The 20,624-nt window shown below is 36.8% G+C and overlaps 1 protein-coding gene across 6 annotated transcripts in view; it reads right to left on the bottom strand.

The window, feature by feature from the left end:
• KLHL32 (kelch like family member 32) overlaps nucleotides 1-20,624 on the bottom strand; it is a 125,533-nt gene that overhangs the window by 28,118 nt on the left and 76,791 nt on the right. For 4 of the 6 annotated variants that reach the window (XR_004356221.1, XM_032683614.1, XM_032683615.1 and 1 more), the window contains 2 exons: nucleotides 12,136-12,246; nucleotides 10,570-10,785 (listed from right to left, as the gene is read on the bottom strand). Coding sequence is in view for 4 of the 6 variants with exons in the window: in XM_032683614.1 (XP_032539505.1) it covers nucleotides 10,570-10,785; nucleotides 12,136-12,246 (327 nt within the window). In the remaining 2 variants the exon portion in view is untranslated. Of the gene's footprint in view, nucleotides 1-10,569; nucleotides 10,786-12,135; nucleotides 12,247-20,624 lie in introns of those variants that run through there. The other 2 variants (XM_032683616.1, XM_032683619.1) reach the window with 2 other exon arrangements.

Here is a 20,624-nt window from a genome sequence, read left to right on the forward strand (position 1 = left end):
TTCAAAACTGTATTCACTTCTTTTCACATTTTCTCTATTTCTTACATTTACTGGCAATGAGACTAGGAAGAAGTCCACCAGGAAGATATTGACTCAACTCAATAAAGATATTTCCACTTTTTAAACTTACAATAAAACAACCATGATCAAAAAATCAGCTTTACAAAAGGCTAGCCAAACTACATTAATATATAAAATGATATACGGTAAGGAAGAGTTGCTATAAAAGAAAAACTGAACTTCTCATCTACTGGAGCTCAAAGTGAAGTAAGGTACAGACAGAAGGTAAACTCTCAGCTGTTGTAAATTATCACAGCTCATGGAAGCTTGCCATTTTACACCTTCTGGGGAATCTGAACTTCAAAATTATATAGCATTTTCCTTCCAAGTATCTCAAAGCAATTTATAAGCAGTAAAACTCAAGCTTCTCTGAGAGAAGTGTACATTTCAACCACTTTAACAAAGCGGGAACTAAGAGAGAGAAAAATTAAGTGGCTTAATCAAAATCTTCTGTCCCCTCAAGATGTCCAACTGAGTCTCTTTACTCCACTACAAAAATCCTGTGGAGATTTTGGTGCTCCATGCCACAGAGCAAAGTCTGGTGAGATGCAGGTATCGGAAACTGAGGATAAAACAGTTCCCTAAATATCATCTGTCAAAAGTACTTGAGGCATTTTTTCAGCTCTAAAGTACATCTCCATACAAGCAATAAAACTGCATTTTTTTCTTAACTTTGGAGCAGCAAAGGCAAAACTATCCCATAGTGTGCTTTGAGTCCACTCTTACTCTTGTGCAACCAGGTCTTCAAACCACGAAGGAGTTTCCTCTAGAGTCATTTGGAGCTTCTCTACAAAGGCAGACCTACAAATGCACTTTTGCACCTAACTTGTTTCACTATGATAGAAGGAGCCAGCAAGGCCCAGTGTAACTCCTAGCAATGACACTCCATACTTCGAGGTGTGTGTTTAATGTATGAGTTTGTGTGTAGCTCCCATTGTAACAGAATTTACAGCTACCCCACTACTCACAACCACTCTATTTTTCTGTGCACTGCAATGACTGTCACAGCTGGGAGCGTACAAAAATAAAATGAGCGAGCTGGGATTGATCACACTGGAAAGGCTCAACTTACTCCTGCAATCAAGGTAAATTTTGTTTTAACAAGATCATCGAAAAAGGAGTTTGTGGAGGATGACAAAGCACAGCAAATAAAACAAGAGCAAAGCAAAGCAATAAAACCAAATTCAAACTATGGCCTCCAGAAACACAATCTTGCTTTTTCCAGAGACACAATCTCACTTTTTCCTTTGAAACAAGTCCAGCCATAGATAGTTAGAAACTAAAAGGAAGTCTCCCCATCATAAACATTCCTAAAACGTAGATTCATAGGTCCCTAAAACCCGACTCTCCTTTAATAATTGGATCAAATGGTAAGAAGCTCTGAGGTAAAAACTTCTTGCCATCCATTTTCTAATTCATCAGAAAATGCACAAGTTTGGATCCCCCGTCATTTGTTATGATGGTAGAAGCAATATTTCTAGGTGCTTTATATCTGGTAAGTTTTTCTTAAGCTGCAAAGAACAGAAGCTTATCTCTTCATAAACACATCTGTCTAACTAGGGCTCTTAACTGTGATTTTATTTCAGTTTAAGGAGATCAGGGTTTATGATAGCTTTTATCTTTTCTGGAGCAGGGTAAGGACAGAGCACATGGGAGGTGGAAAAGGATCTTCCTCCCAGGAGCCATCATTTCAAAATCTAGACTCGCACTTTTTTATTTTTAGAGGAAACATTCAGGCTGACATCAAATGCATTGAAACTTTACATAGCCACATTTAGCATTAAAATAAGTTGCTGGTACATAATTATAAGTGGAAATGACAAATTTTCACCATCTGATACACATTGTTTTTATTGCTATTCCTCTCTTGTTATTTTTACCTCTGAAATGTATTTTAGAAGTGTAGTGGCTCACTATGGAGACAGGAACCTACAAGCTTTCATCCGTAAAAGTTGTTAGAAAATGAAATAGGCACAAAATGAATAAAATTCTAAAAAAATGCAATTCAGCTCTGTGAAAATTAGTCTAAATGGTTCTTGAATGTAAAAAGATTCCTATTCCTTTCTTCCCTATTGTTAGGGTATAATTTTCTAGGGATTTAATAGACAAATCCAACGAATCACATAAAAATGTATCATTTTCTATAATAATCTTTACAACAGCTATACAGGACTTGTATGTCATTAATATCTTTGGTCACACACAAAAACGTACTCCAAAGTATATACTCTTGTTAGTTGGTTTATAAATATGCAGGCTCTCAACACACTATGTTACTACAAAACCACCGAGGTCAAATTTTCCAACTGAAATCTCAGAATGGTTTGGGTTCAAAGGGACCTCAAAAGTCATTAGTTCCAACCCTCCACTGTGGGCAGAGTCCATTACACCAGGTTGCTCAAAGCCTCATCCAATCTGGCCTTGAACACTTCAAGGGATGGGGCATCCACAATTTCTCTGGGCAAACTGTTCCAGTGCTTCACCACTCTCACAGTAAAGAATTTTTTCCAAATATCTAATCCAAACCCACTCTCTTTCAGTTTAAAACCATTTCCTCCTGTCCTATCACTATGTGCCCCTGTAAAAAGTCCTTCTCTAGTTCTCTTGTAGGCCCCCTTTAGATACTGAAAGGCTGCCGTAAGGTCTTTCTGAAGCCTTTTCTTCTCCAGCCTGAACAAACCCCACTCTCTCAATCAATTTATTGACTTTCATTTAATCCCCACGACGGGCTTCAGATTAATGCAGGTATCATTTTTAAGCGATGAGTTTAATTTTTCAGTATCAACTTATCTTTCTCATAAAAGCTATTTCTTTTAAAAAATAAGTCACACACTTAGAACCACATTTGTAAACGCATTTAAGACCCCAAATGTATCTAATGAATTAGGAACATCAGAGCTTCCCTGCTACAAGATTAACACAAACATAAATTTATTATTTAAATTGACTAAATAATATCTGAAGCAAACAAACACCTGCAACTGCCAAAAGCTGAACCTCATAAAATGCACACCTCTACTGTTTCACATAAGCATTAAAATAGGCTCCACCCTAAAGGAGCACTTTGAAAGCTTTTCAGCACAGATTTTCACTTCAGAGACTGTGATCTTTCGATCTGTCATTACTATCCCACATAGACCTATAGCTTGGAAGCCACTTCACAGTAAGGCTTCTTAAGATCTTTTTGACAAATGTATTTGTTGTAATTTCTTCCATTTCTCCCTGACACGAGGGAGTCCAAGGTGATCAAAGGAGTATAAGGAACCCTTCGTCCTAAGGCAGTGAAACCCCCAGCCATGCAGATCACGTGCACATCTGGAAGCTGCCAAGGGTGGCACAGTTGGTGTAAGCAAAGATGCGCAGGAGTGTCACTGCTTTTCTATCTCCTTGCCTCCTCAACCTCCTGGAGCCACTAGCGTCCTGGTCTTGGAGCAGAAGTGATAGCACAGGACAACAGCTAATCAGATCTCAGCAGTCATGCTGAACTAATCCACTTATTAGCAGGTCTAGACACGAGTGCAACTTTACTACATCTACCTTGGCACAATTACTTTAGGTGCTCAACCCCAAAACTAGATTCTAAATATCTTGACATATTGATGACAATTTGTATGATTTCAGAAAACCTAGAATTCAACTTTCTTTCTTTCTTTTCTCTTCTTTGGCTTTGTAGTTACAAATAGAAGTAATGCTTCTACCAGCTCCAAAAGGAAAACTTGTTGAAATATGGAGCTTGGAATTCTCACAAGAGCTTCTAATTTTCTCTCATTTTCCACAAGCTTAAGTCGACTGGTAACAGCTTTACTGGGATTTGAAAGAGTAGAGATTACTAACATTTATATCTCTGAATGGAAGACATTAATTAAGGTAGAAACAACAGATTGCCTCATTTGATCATCTGTGGTATCTGTGAGTTATAAACTTCATGTTATTTTCTTTAACTTAAAAATTAAAGTAATTTATATTTCCAATCACATCTTGCTTTCATAATAGCCTCAGCAACCTTTTTTTATATAACCATATACGTGCATACTAATACAATTATTCTTCAGCTAATCTCCAATAGATTAGATCCACAAAGAGCATAGCAGTCAACACAAACCCCACCATAACAGACAAATTCAAACACAGAATGTAATAACACGAAGTCTTGCTGCGTGTACACCTTGGTGTTCTTCTTTGGCTTCCTAAATCAAAATGCACATCCATTGCTTAGCTGAAGAAGTGACCTAAATTCAAGAGCTGCAGGCACAGCAGCCTTTCTAAATACTGGTGTGATATTCTGTGCACTTCTGAAGGTAATCTGGGATAAATAAGGTGAGGCAATATTACTGTAGGATAGTGAAACAAAAGTAATGCTCTTCAGTAATTCTCTACTGCTCACAGCAATAGCAGCAAAATAATCAAGTTTTCTGATTGGAATCAACATGTATCAAAAACAAAATTAGAAGAACACACAATTGTTCCTAATATAAACCCAGTTTTAATAGAGAAAATTCCTTTCTAGACTGCTATACTTGATAATAACAATATTAGCTAACATTGGAAAAATAGGAGGCAGAAACTTTTAAAAGTTCAGAACAAAAGCATATGTAAAGTTCACAAAACTTTACTGTAAAGGACAAGATTAAGAGTCCATTAGAATTAAGCTAAGGTAGACAAAGGGGCAAGGTGTTTCATAAATGCAAGGAAAATGCCATTTTGGCATATTACAACTGATGCAGAAATTGTATCAGGAAAATAGTGCATGCCCTGAGCACATCAGCAGGACAGTGTGAGGTTCCGCTGCTTGATCCACATATCCTGCATGAACCCTGTCTAGTCCACAGTTCCAGTGGACACTGACCTCCTTGAAGACCTTAGGCCACAACTACCAGCTTGGCCTATATATAATAGATGTCCTACCAAAAATATTGCACATGCAACATTAATCCCACACAGTCTGGAGATACTGTAAGGAATCAGGGAAGATATCGATGTTTATGAGGATTAGCCTTAGGAAAAGGAAATATACATCCTATCATAGGTTATGTTTTCCCACTACTTTGAGGGTAACTGATCTTGCTTGCAGCTAGTCATGATACACACAGTGCAACAGTGGATACTGGGATTCACAGGTGGCCCTCTGGTGCTTTTATGTAGACTACTCGTGAAAAGGCTACAAAAAAGGAGGTGAAAGCACTGCAAAACATGCATGGGCAATATGTTCATTTTCCCATGTAGCCTCACCAATTCACCTCAGTCTTGATATGCATCAAACTCCTTTTTTCTCTCCTATGTCTCACTTGATGAGAGGCTGACAGCTACATTTTAGTGTGGTGGTTTTCTGCTTAGGGTAAATACTCACTAGGAACGAGCATTAGACCAGACGTGATTTCACTTATTGCCCAAGAGAGCACTTAAGCTTATTTCTTGCACAGTCAAAGGCTAATATACTGCTTAAACATAACATTGACTACTGAGATGCTTTCCTTCACTTACTATTTTATGTCATTACTTGTTTTGCACTAAAACTTTAGTTCACATTTAGCAAGGCAATTAGGCCACATTTCATCAAAACATACATACATCCCTGAGAAAAATTATTTTTGCTCTCTCCATATTAAAAATTGCTCTGCAATACCAAAAGATTGACAGAAAAAAAATCAAGTACTGCACTGAAGTAGTGGCAAGCTTTTACTGGAACACGACAACCCACTTTAGAAACTGCTATTCTGCATAGGTAAATGTGTGCATCACTGGGGATGAATAGAAGATGTCTTTGGGCCTTTCTGCCACAATGCGTACACTGCAAAACATCCTACAGCAGGATTTCTGCTGAATACTTTTGGCCCTCCACAAATATCACCAGGAAATTAAAAATGGAGCTCAAGTATAAAAAAAAGGCAGCTGAAAATAGGGCACTTTACTCTCCCTTAGAAGAGGATAAACATGACTGTAATAAGAAAACTGGATTTGTATATTTTTTTATTTTTATAAAAGAGATGTTAACAACTCATATTGACCTATATCACTGTAGCCTTCCTGTCATTTATTTTTCTATTTATTCAAGCAAAGACAATTCTCTAATATAGAGACCGAACACTGGTTTTGGACATCACATCTGAAGGAATAAAAAGAATAACTAGTGCTACACTTTCATATGTGGAACATGTACTTCATGAACTCAAGTTCAGAATTTACATGCAAAGAAGTTAACAGGGCTAGAATGTCTTAGGAGACTAGCCCTGGAAAAGACACAACAAAGTTGCATGTTTCCTAGCTGAATAAACCACTCATGTAGTTTTATTTACCAATTTTTCCTAGATTCCTTGCTTATCAGTTGATTACCAAGAAACCAAGATGCATGGCAAAGTAAAAAAAAAAAAAACAAAACCAAGAAAAAATTCTAACCTCGGCTTCAAAAACACTGAAAAATATTAAAATTGGTCTGCTTTTAATGTTAGCTGTTGAAAAAATATATATCCTTTAATCACCTACTTAAACAGTAGCAGAAATGGAAGAAACTAATCTATACTGATCTCACATTAAGATTTATTTCCAAATGTGGTTTGGGAGTTGACCTTGGATGAAAGGCAGCGTTTAACACCTGACCAATGTGCTGTGGGGAGACAGAATGATCCAGTAGATATTTCTATATGCAACTATTAGTATGATCTTTGAAATACGAATATTTAAGCCTTGTGACACTGAATTTTCTAATAAAAAACATAAGGCATAACTGTATTATAACTAAGGCTGACATTAGTTTTTTTCATAAATCTTGGGCTTGTTTTCTATTTGCTAAGGTTCCAAGAACAAGCCCTCTACTGCTACATTTCTCCAACACGTTCCATCTTACAGGGTTGGCTACTTTTTCAATTATCAAGAGAAAGAATTCATCTGCTTCCTTAAAGTAGAACCAATGAGCCTGTCTTATAACGGCTAATTATGAAAAGACTCACTTTTCACTTCAAGATAAACTACACATTTATGTCCTTGTCAGGACTGCTTCCTGTGGAAAAAAAGAAGCGCTGCACAGATCATCATGAAGAAGAAAAATACTAAAAATTAGTTTCTTTTCCTCCAACTTCTTCAGGATTCTTCCTTGGTCTCTTTCATCTTTTTTTTTATTTAATTCTTTCTTACATGTCACTGTTTTAAGTTTACACATTTTAATGCAGCTGACAAATAATAAATTTCCTATATACAAAATAATATTTCATAATCTCACATGCCAGTAAAATGTAAAAACTCTATATGAAAACAAATCTTATGTCAACTAATAATCATTATTACTAGCTTAGCCTACCTAAAAAACCCCTAATGATGGAGGCTAGTAAATTTCTCCAATTTCACAGCCTACGCAGGCTTTCTGGTGGGCTTTTTGTTGTTTATTTTTTTTAAGAAATACATCATTATACTCCTTGTCTATTGTCTCCACTTAAAATAAGACACTTACATGAAGCCAAAGAGTCTGAAAAATCAACAGGAATTACTGTAGTACTCTACATTAATCCATATCCTAGCACACTGCCATTACTATTACTGTTTAGCTTTCTCAAACTTGATCTGTTCACAGTTGTATTTCACCATATTCACTAAAATCGTCCAATTGTAAACTGGTAGTCTAACAAAAACCCAAAATGTGACAGATAAGAACTGCAGTCACTTCAGTTTAAATCACATTCAAGCATCATTCTGTGTACACATTTTGATACATTAAAATAACTGCCTTAATCTTTATGTGCATTAGGATCAAATCACCCAGTGGACATTGGGAATTCCAACTAGTGTAAATAACTGTGCTCTGCAGACAGTGGCACCCTTTTCAAAGGTTCTCTGAGGGAAACTTTAATTTGTGCCTAGGGCTCCGTGGCAGCCTACTAGCAAAGGTGCCTTGGGGACATGCTGAATTAATATCACCATAACGTGCAGGCATGTGTGTGCAGGAGGCCACACTAGTCACAGGTAAGACAAATCAAATGGTAGCATCCCCCCATCAGCTTTTCTATTATCTCCCCCACTTTGTGCCAATTTCCTCCAGCTTCCCCAACACCTCTTGCTTTGCTGTTCTTCCTTAAGACATGGGATGGGGATTTGTCAAAGTCAATGAGCACTTTATTACAGTGAGAGTGCTCAGTAATGAACAATTCAGCAATTTAATGAGATTCTGTAGATCTGTCTCCAGCCTGTCCATCAAGTTTCACTTCTATAAAGCACCCTGACACTAATCCTCTGGCATGCCCAATCTTCACCCTGGGCTGAATATTAGATTCTTCCATGGTATATTGCATTACCACTATAACCTTAGCAAAAATGATGAACTTAACTACACTTGAGGCAATATAGCTGGTCTGATTTGATTTTCTTCTATTGGGTTGACTATGAGGGAATTACTTATTTACTAAGATAAAGCAAAAAACCAGTTTTTTATTTCCTTCTGAATGCCCAAATTGGTAAATATTTATATGTGTCTTTTAATTCATTCTGGAGACCTGGAATATTTATAAATATATTTTTTTCCTGGTTGCACAGACTGAATTAAAGACACCCATGCACATTTTGCCTGCAGCGGAAAACTAGTTTAAAAAACTCTTCAGAACAGCATTAGTAACCTTTAGAGAGGCAATTATGATAACACTTAAATGGACAGTGTGGAGTTTGTTGTCACTCAGAAAGCAGCACATTACCTATAAGTATCTCTCCCCAGTATGACCCTGCAACAGAAACAGAGCATTTGTCATATTTGCCTCGCGAAGTGCTCATCGACTGGAGAGCACACAATTAAGAAAATTATTTCTGAGTCTTTCTGCAGGACAGGACAGGACAGTGACACAAGATTTAAAAACTCCTGATGCCTAAAATGGAAGAAAAAAGCATCATTCCCAGTTCCCAAACGTCATTACAGCAGGTTACAGACAGCATATTACTCTGGATGCGGTTGCTCACTACTGAGCTAGCATGAAGTTGTACTTGCATGGTTTTCTGCAGCAACTTTTCTAGCAAAAGTATACCCAAGCATGTAGCTAGGGGATTTCACTGACCCTGCAGAAAAATGATGATAAAACCCTATCAGCCAATCAGACATCTCCATGAATAAGCCTGTACATAAAGGGAATGTGGGCTAGGACTGCAGAGTACTGTACTGCGCCTAAAAAACCTCAACCAATCCCAACCCGTCATCATGTGTAGTGTGCTGCAGGTTCTGTTGTACAGGTATCCTCCAAGGATTAAGACAGGAAAAAGTCTAACTTCATATTAGTATTTGCATAAAATATCATCTTTGTAAAATGCTACATAATCTAAAGGCTCAAAGTTTTGGAAACAAATATGCCAGTTATTAGCCTGAAGGGTTAAGTTACATCTACCTACTGGTTTTGTGGTTTGAAGAGCTTAACTTGAAAATTTTATTCTTTTAAGAATAAATATTTTGTTCCTGTGTGACATTATGAATCCACAGAATATGAACTGAACCACAGATAAAAACACATTTTACACTTAGAGAAAATGATGGCATACAAATGTAATTCTTTCCTTAGAATAATCCAAAATATAAGTAGATAAATAATAGGCATTGAAATATAAATCAGTTTTCTGACTCACAGTCTTCTCTGTTGGATCAATATAATCTGCTTCCTAAAAAGAATGCACAGGTTTCTTTCAAGCAAGTTATATTCTACCTTGAAACACAAAGGAATACTTTCCTCTATAAAACAAGACAATAAAAAGGAAACAGAGAGAAGTCTTTGGGTAACCAATATTATAGAGATTGACTTCCACTATATCATGAATTACAATTTTTAAAGACATATGATGGGAATGTTTCCAAGGACAGATTTTGGTTTAGTTTTTGTTTTTCTCTGAAGAGGTGTTTTTTTTCTATTAGGTTTCCTCCCAAGACACACACTTAAGGTCACACCATAAGGCTTTTATCTTGTTAATATTCTATATGGCTATTTTCTAGATCCAGCTTTTTTAAAGGAAGTGATTGCCACCTCCAGCTTTTTGCCACAAACCTTTCACTGAAGCTTCCACTCATCTCCTAGTAGAGCTGCCTGTGTGATGATTCTCTAATTTGCTTCAGGCAAAGTCAGCTGTGGTGGCCCAAACAATTTAAATGACTATTGAAGTTACACAGCTAAATGTGACTGATGTGAATGGGACAGACTGCAGAAGCAGGTTTGCCACCAGACTTGTAGCACTAGCCTCATCAGAGGCAATGATAATTGAGTTGCATGCATCAGCCATATCTTCCCACCAACGAAATTCGATCTGGAAGGAAATCTCGGGCTATATTTAAGTAGCACAAGTTAAGCAGTATGACAAATTTCTCTTTCAAACAAAGTAATTGCATTAACACAACACAACATTTTTGGAACTTCATTTAGAAATTTCCCTCAGTTGTTATTCACAGTTTTTGCTCAAGTGCTTATTCTCCCTCGAGATTGCTCCAGGGTTTCAAAACAACAGATTACTGCTATGGTTTATAGAGTATCACACATTCTGGTTGTTCACCAATCTCCTTACCTGCCAGATCTGTTCTTCACTGAGTGAAGTGAGTCTATCGCTTTTAAAAACCTCTCGAAGAAGACAGTATGGGAGTGCCAGAACTTCTTCAGGATGACTCTTCAGTAGCTCAGAGAGATGTTTTACTAGGAAGCCAATGACTGCATTCTCCAACAAAGTCAGGTTGAAGAGGTCCGCAAGCTTATACAGGTCCAAGTAATTAAAACTATTTAATTCCTAAATGGACGAAGCAAACAAAACACATCTCAGAAAAACAAACAAACAAACATGAAACAGAGAATAAAAACCCCCACAGGTCTCAGATAATGATAAAAGGTTATTCTTTTGGAGCTGTGGAGAAGGAAGGCAACATAACTTGAAATTAATTAACACAGCCTCATTCAAAATGTATGTGTAAATGCTACCAGTGCATATGCTTATACATATGCACTGGTAGCATATATGTACATATGATAGTACTAATTTATATTGCAACTTCTAAGGTTATATGTGCATAAAGCATCTGTAAGAAATATGGATTAGCACATACTATAATAAACCAGCATGAGTTACACTGTACGACAAGAGCTCACAGGACCTAACAAGTGCATTTAAAAAATGTATTTGTTAACTACTATGATTTGTTACAAAGCAGTTGTTTGTTCATTATTTATTGTTTTAATTGAGCTAGAGCACCTGTGTAGTACAACTTTTAGTTCCATGAAACCTCACAAAACACAAGATGCTTAGCTACATCTTATTACATATGAATTTTTCTTCAATGAAAAAATTAACCCTTTTTTTTTCCTCCAACTACTGACATCAACCTCTAGTACATGTTGGCCTCCTGCTTTTTTCCCCCCTCCTTCTAGCAGCTGAAAATTTGAAGACACAAAAGCTACAGTAATTCAAGGCAGTAAGCTTTTTCCATCCTGCTAGCAGATGACCTATATTTACGGGCTAACACTTTTAACTTGGCATCCCTCATAAATTGGACATAAATCTGGACAACTAACTACTGCTGTTCTAGACCATACTGCTCTCTTCAGGAGAGAGGCCAAGAAGTCACTCGTATTATACAAAAGTATCCAGTGCATCTGGGAAATAAGCATGTTTACTCGTTTTCTCTGTTCTTGCTGTATGCTCACACCTCTCTTCCTCTCTCCTCCGCAATCCTGGTTTTCATCTTTCAATTTCCTGCATTGCTCCCTATCAGCTGCCTTCTCTTTGACCGGCCCCATGTGTGAAAACGACAAGAAGTCTCGTCAGTTTCACTTTGCTGGTTAGTTAACATAGGGACTAGAGCAAGGAAGAGAAACAGACTAAATTAAGTCAATTTCACTTTCACTGCTCTGCTGGATGGAATGGCAGCACCAAATGAAACTGACAAGAAATCTTGTAAATGTCAAATGAGCTGCACGGCTGGCAGATAGAGCAGAGCAACAGGGAAGATGGGAAAGTGCGAAGAGGGGTTTTTTGGAATGTTTTACGGACTACATCTTGAACGTGTGAACTGGGTGCCTGTCCCAATGACTGTGGAGCTGTTTATGCATATGCAATGGAGAGTGGAGAAAGAATTTTTTTTACCTGGTTAGAGGAGTCTGTACTGGAGGAAATGAAATCAAATTCCTGTGCAGGTTCCTGCTTGTTACATAACCTCCCAGTCTGAACAGTGCACTTCTCTAGCAGAGTCCTACACTAAAGATAAATCCTGTTCATTATCTACTTAAACAGCTGCATAGGAGTTTCACATTGCTTTCTTGGAAGAACAAAGAAAAGTTCTTTACATTGTCAGAACAAGCACTAACAGCCATCATCCCAAAAGCCACAGATATTCTAGTGTCGGCTCCTCTTCACACTAACAGAGGAGGTAGGGATAAATCTGCAGTTGCAGAAAGAAAGAGAAAGGAATGAATTTTACATGAGAAGTATCTGGTCTGTATGCTTGCTTGGTGACTTAATATCCTCAGATCACAGATGGTACCTCACAACACCACTTCTGTTACGGCTATGCAGTGGTGGCAACAACACATAAGAGTCTAATCAAAGTAAACATCACAGTATTTAACAAGCAACAGCCATAGTTCATTGTCCCGGGTTTGGAAAACTTTCTTTTCAAAGAACTCACTGATTGAATTAATGCCAAATACCAGAAAGAAATTTAGAAGAGCTCAGTGTGTATTTATTGAGCTTTTTTGTAGTCAATGGTTGTATCTGGAGAGCGTAAAATAAATAAATAAATAGATGAATAAATAAATGAATGAATGAATGAATAAATAATCAAGTAGAGTGACCTGAGGATCAACAGCCCAACTAAAATAAATGCCTGATCAAACCCCAATAAGTGTCAGTGGAGAAGGAGAGGTGGCTTTTAGAGGGCTTCAGAAGAGGATAATACTGTGGATAACATAATAAGATCTTTCCTCATTAGAGAGAAACAGCAATGAGACACACAAATGCAGTCTTCCCCCTGAAAAGTCTTCACATTTTCAGTGAAATCTGAATGACACTGGTAAGCCTTCATTTTTGGTTTGGCTATTTTTCATGGTCATCCAAACTCCCCTATGCCCTCAGATCAACACCAGCTGAAGTTGTTTTTACGAAGGCTGCCTTAGAGTTGAAGATACTTATGGATGGATAAATATAATCTCACCAGTTATTTATTTACTATACTATATGTTATAACTTATTTCAGATGCTTATTTATGTATGTGTGTTTATTTATTTATTATGGAGGTTATCTGTTTACTTATTTTTATTGTGAAGTTTGAGATGATTTTTGATGCTTCACTTAACATAATATGCTAGTGACCTGCTGGACTTACAGTTTACCGCTTGATGAATATTGCAAGTATGTTTTGTTAAAACTGGTCTTGGCCTGGAATCAGAAACATTTCATTTTTGGTTTTGTAAGTTAGAGTTGATCTACAGGTTTGTATTTCACAGACAAAGAGTCAAATAGCGCTTTAGCTTTTGCAAATGATAATTATCAGATTGTCATAACAATATTCAAATCAAGATTATACAGTACTGTACATTACTGTCTCTGTGATGATACTAGAGGGCAAAAATGTCACACTGAGATTGCTCTGTGTACAACCCAGATCAGATAACTTTGCCCTTTATAAGTAGTAAGACTTTCAGAAATAGGCTAAAATGCAGTAGGTAAGTTGCAAGAAAAATGCACCTTACTTTCTAGCTTTAATAAAATCCCACAGGAAGGATCAAAGTAATTATTGCCAGCTGAGTCTGATTTGAATAGACTTTTCACATTAAACACTTAATTGAATTAAAAACTTTGATAAATGATGAAATAGGTTACTAAACAGGAAATTTAGGTGTGGTCATGAGTAAGAGTACTGGCAGTCTCTGTTTTCCACAGATTTTATTATATTGTGTTAAAAGAGCAACCTTAAAATTTTAAAGTAGTGTGTAGCTTTCTTCCAGTACAGTATGTTCTTTAAAAACATGCAATACAAAACAGGCTTATATCGATTCTTGAACCTCTTAATCTCTCTTTTTATAAACTTTTAAGTATATGCCACCTATCTTTCCTGAACCGAAGGACGAAATATGAACACAAGCAGAACTGTCACTAAGAGCTGAAGAGAATTAGGGAAAGGTAGCAATCCTATCTCTTCTAATATGATGTACATTACACTGCTGGAACACACTCAGACTAAGAAAATATGTATAAAATTATATAAAGCACTTACAACTGAAGTTGAAATTGTTCTGAAATATCACAGTAAACTCAAACAAATTTAGTAAATTGGCCAAATTACTTATCAGTGTGTACTGCTAAAATAAGAACTACCTTTGATCCTAAGCATTCTACTTAGTGCACATCCCTCCACTGAAGTAAGGGAATCCACTGTTCCACACTACTGGTCTTCTGATTCAGTAATATTAACCTTTAGACGCCAAACCAATTTAACAATGAGCTGACATTTAAAACCCTCATAAAAGAAAATCTATTTTCCAAACAAACATAATCTGAAAGATGACAATATTAAATATTCAAAATAAATTATGTGACATTGTCCATATTTTAATGCAGAGGTGTATTTTAACATAGAGATATGATAAACTGCCAAACAGGAAAAATAGATATAAACATTGTGTTTAAATTACTTCCAAATCCATCTTTATTCATTTGTATTTTAAAGAATAATTGCCTTGCACAAGCCAAAGAAAAGGATGTAACAGATTGATAAATTAGAGCTAATCATAACCAAGTACACAGCAGACTACAATATACCTCTATTCCTCTGCTCCGTGTTATAAATAGCAGAAAAAGCACAAGGAGAACTAAGGGGAAAGAATGCATTTCTTTATGACCTTATTTGAAAGATAAACTCCTTGGGGAAATACAATTTATTCAGATTATCAAGACCCTGCTGTGCAAATCTACAGTCTGGGAGCACACTATGGAGATCAAACAATATTTACTTTATTCTGTTGGGTATAAAAGCTTTTAATGAATGCATAATTAAGACAGAAAAAGTATATACAGCTTTAGAATTCCACTGCCAAGCCAAGCCATTAATATCCAAAGTATCGTACCCAGTTGTAACTCCACCTGCTTCCTATTTAGATTACAACACTGTTATAAATCAAGGTATTAAATGACTAGCCTGGCTGCTGTAGCAGAGAAGAATTGCATGGCGACACTACTTCCCCTTTTCCTAAAAGGAGTTCAGTCTCTTTAAAGCAAAAAGACCCCAAATGTGAGGTCTGTGGGACAGGGACGTGGTTATTCAAAATCCTTAAGCAGCACCTAGCACAACAGGTCTTGACCCTACGCCCTCCAGGTTCTCTGCTACATTAAATACTGTGAACCAGCTCCACCACTCAGAATAGAACCTTGAGAAAAATCATAGCAAAGATGGACTCTAAATAGATACAGCATAGTAACAAAATGAGAAATTGTAGTGACAAAAATACACTTGCCTGACAACAAAAGCAATCAACAAAATTTTAAGAGAAAAGAAACACCGTTCTGTTGGTTCTAGCTCTCCCTTTCTAGATAAAAGCTTTTAATTCTGCAAAACCTCACACATTGATCAAAGAACTAACAGAACATGAACACACTCAACAGCACAGCAATGGACAGGCATGTTTCATAATAAGCAAAAGGACAAAAAGTGTATTTTAGATCTTATTTGAAATTTCCCTCCATCAAACACTAAAGCCATCCAATTGAGCCATGAAGGGCATTTTGCTGAAGCCTGGTCACAGTGGAACAGCTGGGTCAGAATTTTTCAATGTATAAAACTGATTACACTTATTATAAGTGCAGACTGTAGATGTTTTTATAGGTACTGGAAAGGACAACTTTCTAACTGATTCATTTTATAAAACAATTCTTCTGGTAATTACACTTTCTGAAATTATTTCTTTTGTTTTTTCTTTGAGCATGAAAAATTTATTTGCATCCTTGCTGCTATTTCAAAGTAGGTCTAAAGGTAAGTAAAAGATCAACAATACCAAAATATGTCAGCCCTATTATTTTCCCTCTACTCTATGGGAACTCATTTCCCTTCTCACTTAGTGTTTCTCTATGTCTGCTTGGTTTTCTGGTTCAACTCTGCTGGCTGGTGTTAATGAGAATCCTCTTTGAAGGCACAAAGGAGGCCTGTGAGCTTCACACAAACAGCAGAAAGAAATGACATTCTCAGATTGCTCATGTGATGACACAAATGTGTGGTCTTCAAAAAGAAAGTGAAACATGCCATATGCAGATCCTCTAAAGTAAAACCAAAAAAGTAAACATTTTCTAGAATCTCAGCCAGTTAATCTACATTATTAAATAGTACAAACATCTTCAATTGGTAATCCAGTCAAATATTTTAAGTGACTCTGGTTATACATACCTCTTACATACTGCACACACAATTATGTGTATCTTGGAAAGAAATATAATAATGAAACATTAAGACTACACAGTTAAAGTTTCATGGGACCAGTGGAACAACCACAGGTAAGGTTCTGCAGAGGTTTCAATAGTCGCTTTCCCTTGGCTAACAGATGTTGCTGTAGGAATTTTTAGAATTTTCTTAGCTGTACCTGGCACAGAAACTCCCCAAATGAAAAGCTTCACATCTCACCAGGTACTCCTGGCCAGATAACTGTAGCACTCAATACTATTTAACAAATAAAAATACAGGGATAAAGTGGAAACTGAGGATCTTCTAACCCTTCACCTGTCCCTTTTATACTATTTCAGAGAGTAGAAACACAAAAGGACAATTTGATAAGATTTATCAGTGTTTACTGGTTTTGCCAATTATGGGAGCTTTCCTTGTCTTCAAATATGTTGTGAGGAATGACATATTCCATACATATTCCTGTACTCTTTACTCCAGTAGAAATCACAAAATATTGGTACGTAGTCTTTACAGATGTTGTATTATTTTATATTTTTGCTAGCTCTTCAGCGTTAGTGTACCTATTAACAACCATCAATTTTTATGGTAAACATTCTCTTTTTTTTTTGTTGTTGCTAATACTGACAAATCCAGAAAGAGCAAGTGTTGTCCTTTAGAAACCCAAAGCTCATAGGAGTAGCAACTAAAATAAATAATTACAAATTAAAAAAAAATAAAAATAGGACTGTAGTGTTACTTCCTTTTATGTATATGTATTTTACAGGCTCTAATAGCAGTTTGAGGCCTTTACTTATTTTAAGCCTATTCCTCTACCATACCATACAAGCTCATCAAAGCATCTTCAGCATAAATTAAGAAAGATCCATATTGTTCTCAACTAGTATTACAAGAAGGCTCACCTGATTTTGAGACTCCATCTCCTAATTTCCAGCTTAATTTACTTAGACAGTTTATATGCATTTGCTTCTGTGCCAACATTATCTTTTAGATTTAACAGCACTATGTCTCTCTCCCTGCTCCCTCTTCCTCCAGTATTTACTCCCTTGATGTATTTATAGAAAGCAATCATATTCCTCCTCAGCCCTCATTTTGCTAGACTAAGCAAGCCAAGCTCTTCTGATCTCCTCACATAAAACAGGCCTTCCTGATCATCTTAGCTGCCCTTTTCTCTATCTCTCACAGTAAGATTTCATTTATTCTTCTGCATGGGCAAACTCTTCACAGTATTCATGATTTTTCAGCAGTACCGTGTAAACTAGCATTAGTACTTCTTTAGCTTTATAAATTACCTTGCATGAAATGGACTCAAACTGCCTTTTTCTTGACGGTATCACACTAATAGCTCAAAGCCATCATATGATTTAATACATGAAAATTCTCTACAAACTTGGTCCTGAAGTGAGACACAGTAACAGCCCTTCCATCTGTTAGGCAGGACAGAAATAATATGATATGTTACAAATTAAGTATGATGCAATAGATTCTACTGAGGATGCTCAGAAACTATTTTCCAATTACTTATTTAATTTCTTTCTATATTTGAGTAACAAATCTTGTAATTGTCCTGCTCCATACCACTTACTTACTAGGAGGAAAAATTATTTCAATAATTTTCTTAAGATTTGTTTCAAATTAGACCTGGACAGGTTGGATCAGTGGGCCAAGGCCAATGGTATGAGGTTTAATAAGGTGAAATGCTGGGTCCTGCACTTGGTCACAACAACCCTATGCAGCGCTACAGACTGGGGGTGGATTGGCTGGAAAGCAGCCCAGTGGGAAAGGACCTGGGGTGCTGATTGACTGAACATGAGCCAGCAGTGTGCCCAGGTGGCCAAGAAGGCCAATGGTATCCTGGCTCATATCAAAAATAGCGTGGCCAGCAGGACCAGAGAAGTGACTGTCCCTCTGTACGTGGCCCTGGTGAGGCCACACCTAGAGTCCTGTGTCCAGTTCTGGGCTCCTGAAGGACATGGAGGTGCTGGAGCATATCCAGATAAGGGCTACAAAGCTGGTGAAGGGTCCGGAGCACATGTCCTGTGAGGAGCAGCTGAGGGAGCTGGGGTTGTTTAGCCTGGAATAAAGGAGGTTCAGGAGTCATCACTCTCTACAACTGCCTGAAAGGAGGTTGTAGCCATGCAACTAGTGACAGGACAAAAGGAAATGGTCTCAAGATGTGCAGAGGAGGTTCAGATTGGACATCAGCAAGAATTTCTTCATTGAAAGAGTGGTTAAGCACTAAAACAGGCTGCCCAGGGAAGTGGTGGAGTCACCATTCCTGAAGGTGTTCAAGAAACAACTGGATGTGGCACTTAGTGTTGTGGTCTAGTTGACACGGTGGTGTTCAATCAAAGGTTGGACTCAATGACATGAGAGTCATTCCCAACCTTAAAGATTCTATTATGTGAAAAGTAGGCAAGTAAACCACCATTAATATACTGAAAATCAAAGTAAGTTTTAAATCCATAATAAGCAGAAAAATTTCAGACATAGTGAAAATACAAATACAAAAATTATTTCTGATTCAGAGTTTATTAAAGTGTGATTTTTATTTTTAATTTCCATCCCCGTAACTAGTATGGAAGGGAGAGGGAGAGAAAAAAAAAAAAAACAAATTAAAAATCAGCATTACTGATATATCTATTAATAGAGGTATTAGTGTACCTAGTAGTTTCCCTTTCCAATGCCTTTTTTAAAGTAACTTACTGTTTTGCCACCAATTAATACATCAAGCTGAAGTTTTCCAGCTTCAAGATGAATCACCTTAAAATCTCTTGAAAACGTCTCTAAAAGTATATTACACTTTACTAAGAACGAGACTGACAGGTAAAGACCATTACTCTTCCATATTAAAAATACTCAGAATGGAAATAGCTCATAGGAGTTGCCAACACTGTGAAAAACTTCCACCGACACCCTTCATCAGCCTCTAGAAAAATAATTTGGATATGCTCAGTAATGACTTCTTTAAACTTTTCAGTCTAAAATCTCATCCCATTCTAGTTGAACCATCTATTCCACAGCTAAGCAAGATTATGTCTGCATCATTGTCCACTGTGGGCCTAATCACAATGACAAGACCTGAAGGCTGAAAGTCTGTTTCTGTTGTGCTGTTTGGGATTCACTTTGGAGCCCCAGTAGGTCTTAGAAAGACACTATCACTTTCAGATACAGAAGCATGAAAAAAACCAGACCGAAGAACAGGAGAGCAGATCCCGACAAGAAGCACAGAGATTACAAGGGGAAAACAGTACTGGAATACAGCAGGAGAATTAGAATCACAATTCAGAGAAGATGTGGCTTCTTAGAGAGGCTGGGTGATAGTTCCCCCAACTGCTCTGCCTATATGTAAATGAAAAATGATGAAGACTGATAAATAGCATCATAGTCACTAACTAAAAAAGTCAACACTCCTGATGTTACACTAAAGAACAGGAAGTATATTAAAAATTATCAATATACTAATGTTAACACTGGTATAAATAAAAATATAAATAGGTATAAATAAGAGTAATGGTATTCATATGCAAAGAATATATCATGCGATACAAACAACTGTTTCACAATATCTTTTTGACATTTTATTTCTGGAACACTTCACTGATGTATACGTGTGCCCTGCAATAAGCCCAGCAAGTGGCCACTTTTCTTGAAGACCTCTCTCAGGCAACAGCCTGTTACCAAAAGCTTAAGGCTAATAAAGCTAATAAAGAGCTAAAAATTGAGAATTGGAAAAGAGTAACTGTAGTAAGTTGAACATCTAATAATGTCAGAGAATGAAACAAATTGTCTACAATATGTGGAATGATGAGTTAGTTAATACAGACAAATTCAAATCTCAGAAATATTTGCTATACAACCCAAAACAACAAAACTTTGTTAGAATTTTAAAGCAGTATGTGATACTCTATCTAGAGAAAGGCTGAATCCAGTGTAGGATAACTCAACAATGAGTATAACTTTGATAGACAAAGCAAAATCAGTCACCTATTTAAAATCAGTAGTTCCTAATGCAGTATAAAATTACATCACTTGAGCTATATACTAATATTTGACTTGCATGACAGGAGTAAGGCATCAGCAGAGGAACATATTTTTTTTAAACTTCGGAAGAGCTCAGTTTTCCAAGTTTACAAGAAATACTGGCAGCATAAAATGGGACAAATTTAACACATGGAGAATTAGGGA

This window comes from Chiroxiphia lanceolata, chromosome 3 (assembly GCF_009829145.1).
Source record: "Chiroxiphia lanceolata isolate bChiLan1 chromosome 3, bChiLan1.pri, whole genome shotgun sequence".
Lineage (NCBI taxonomy): Eukaryota > Metazoa > Chordata > Aves > Passeriformes > Pipridae > Chiroxiphia > Chiroxiphia lanceolata.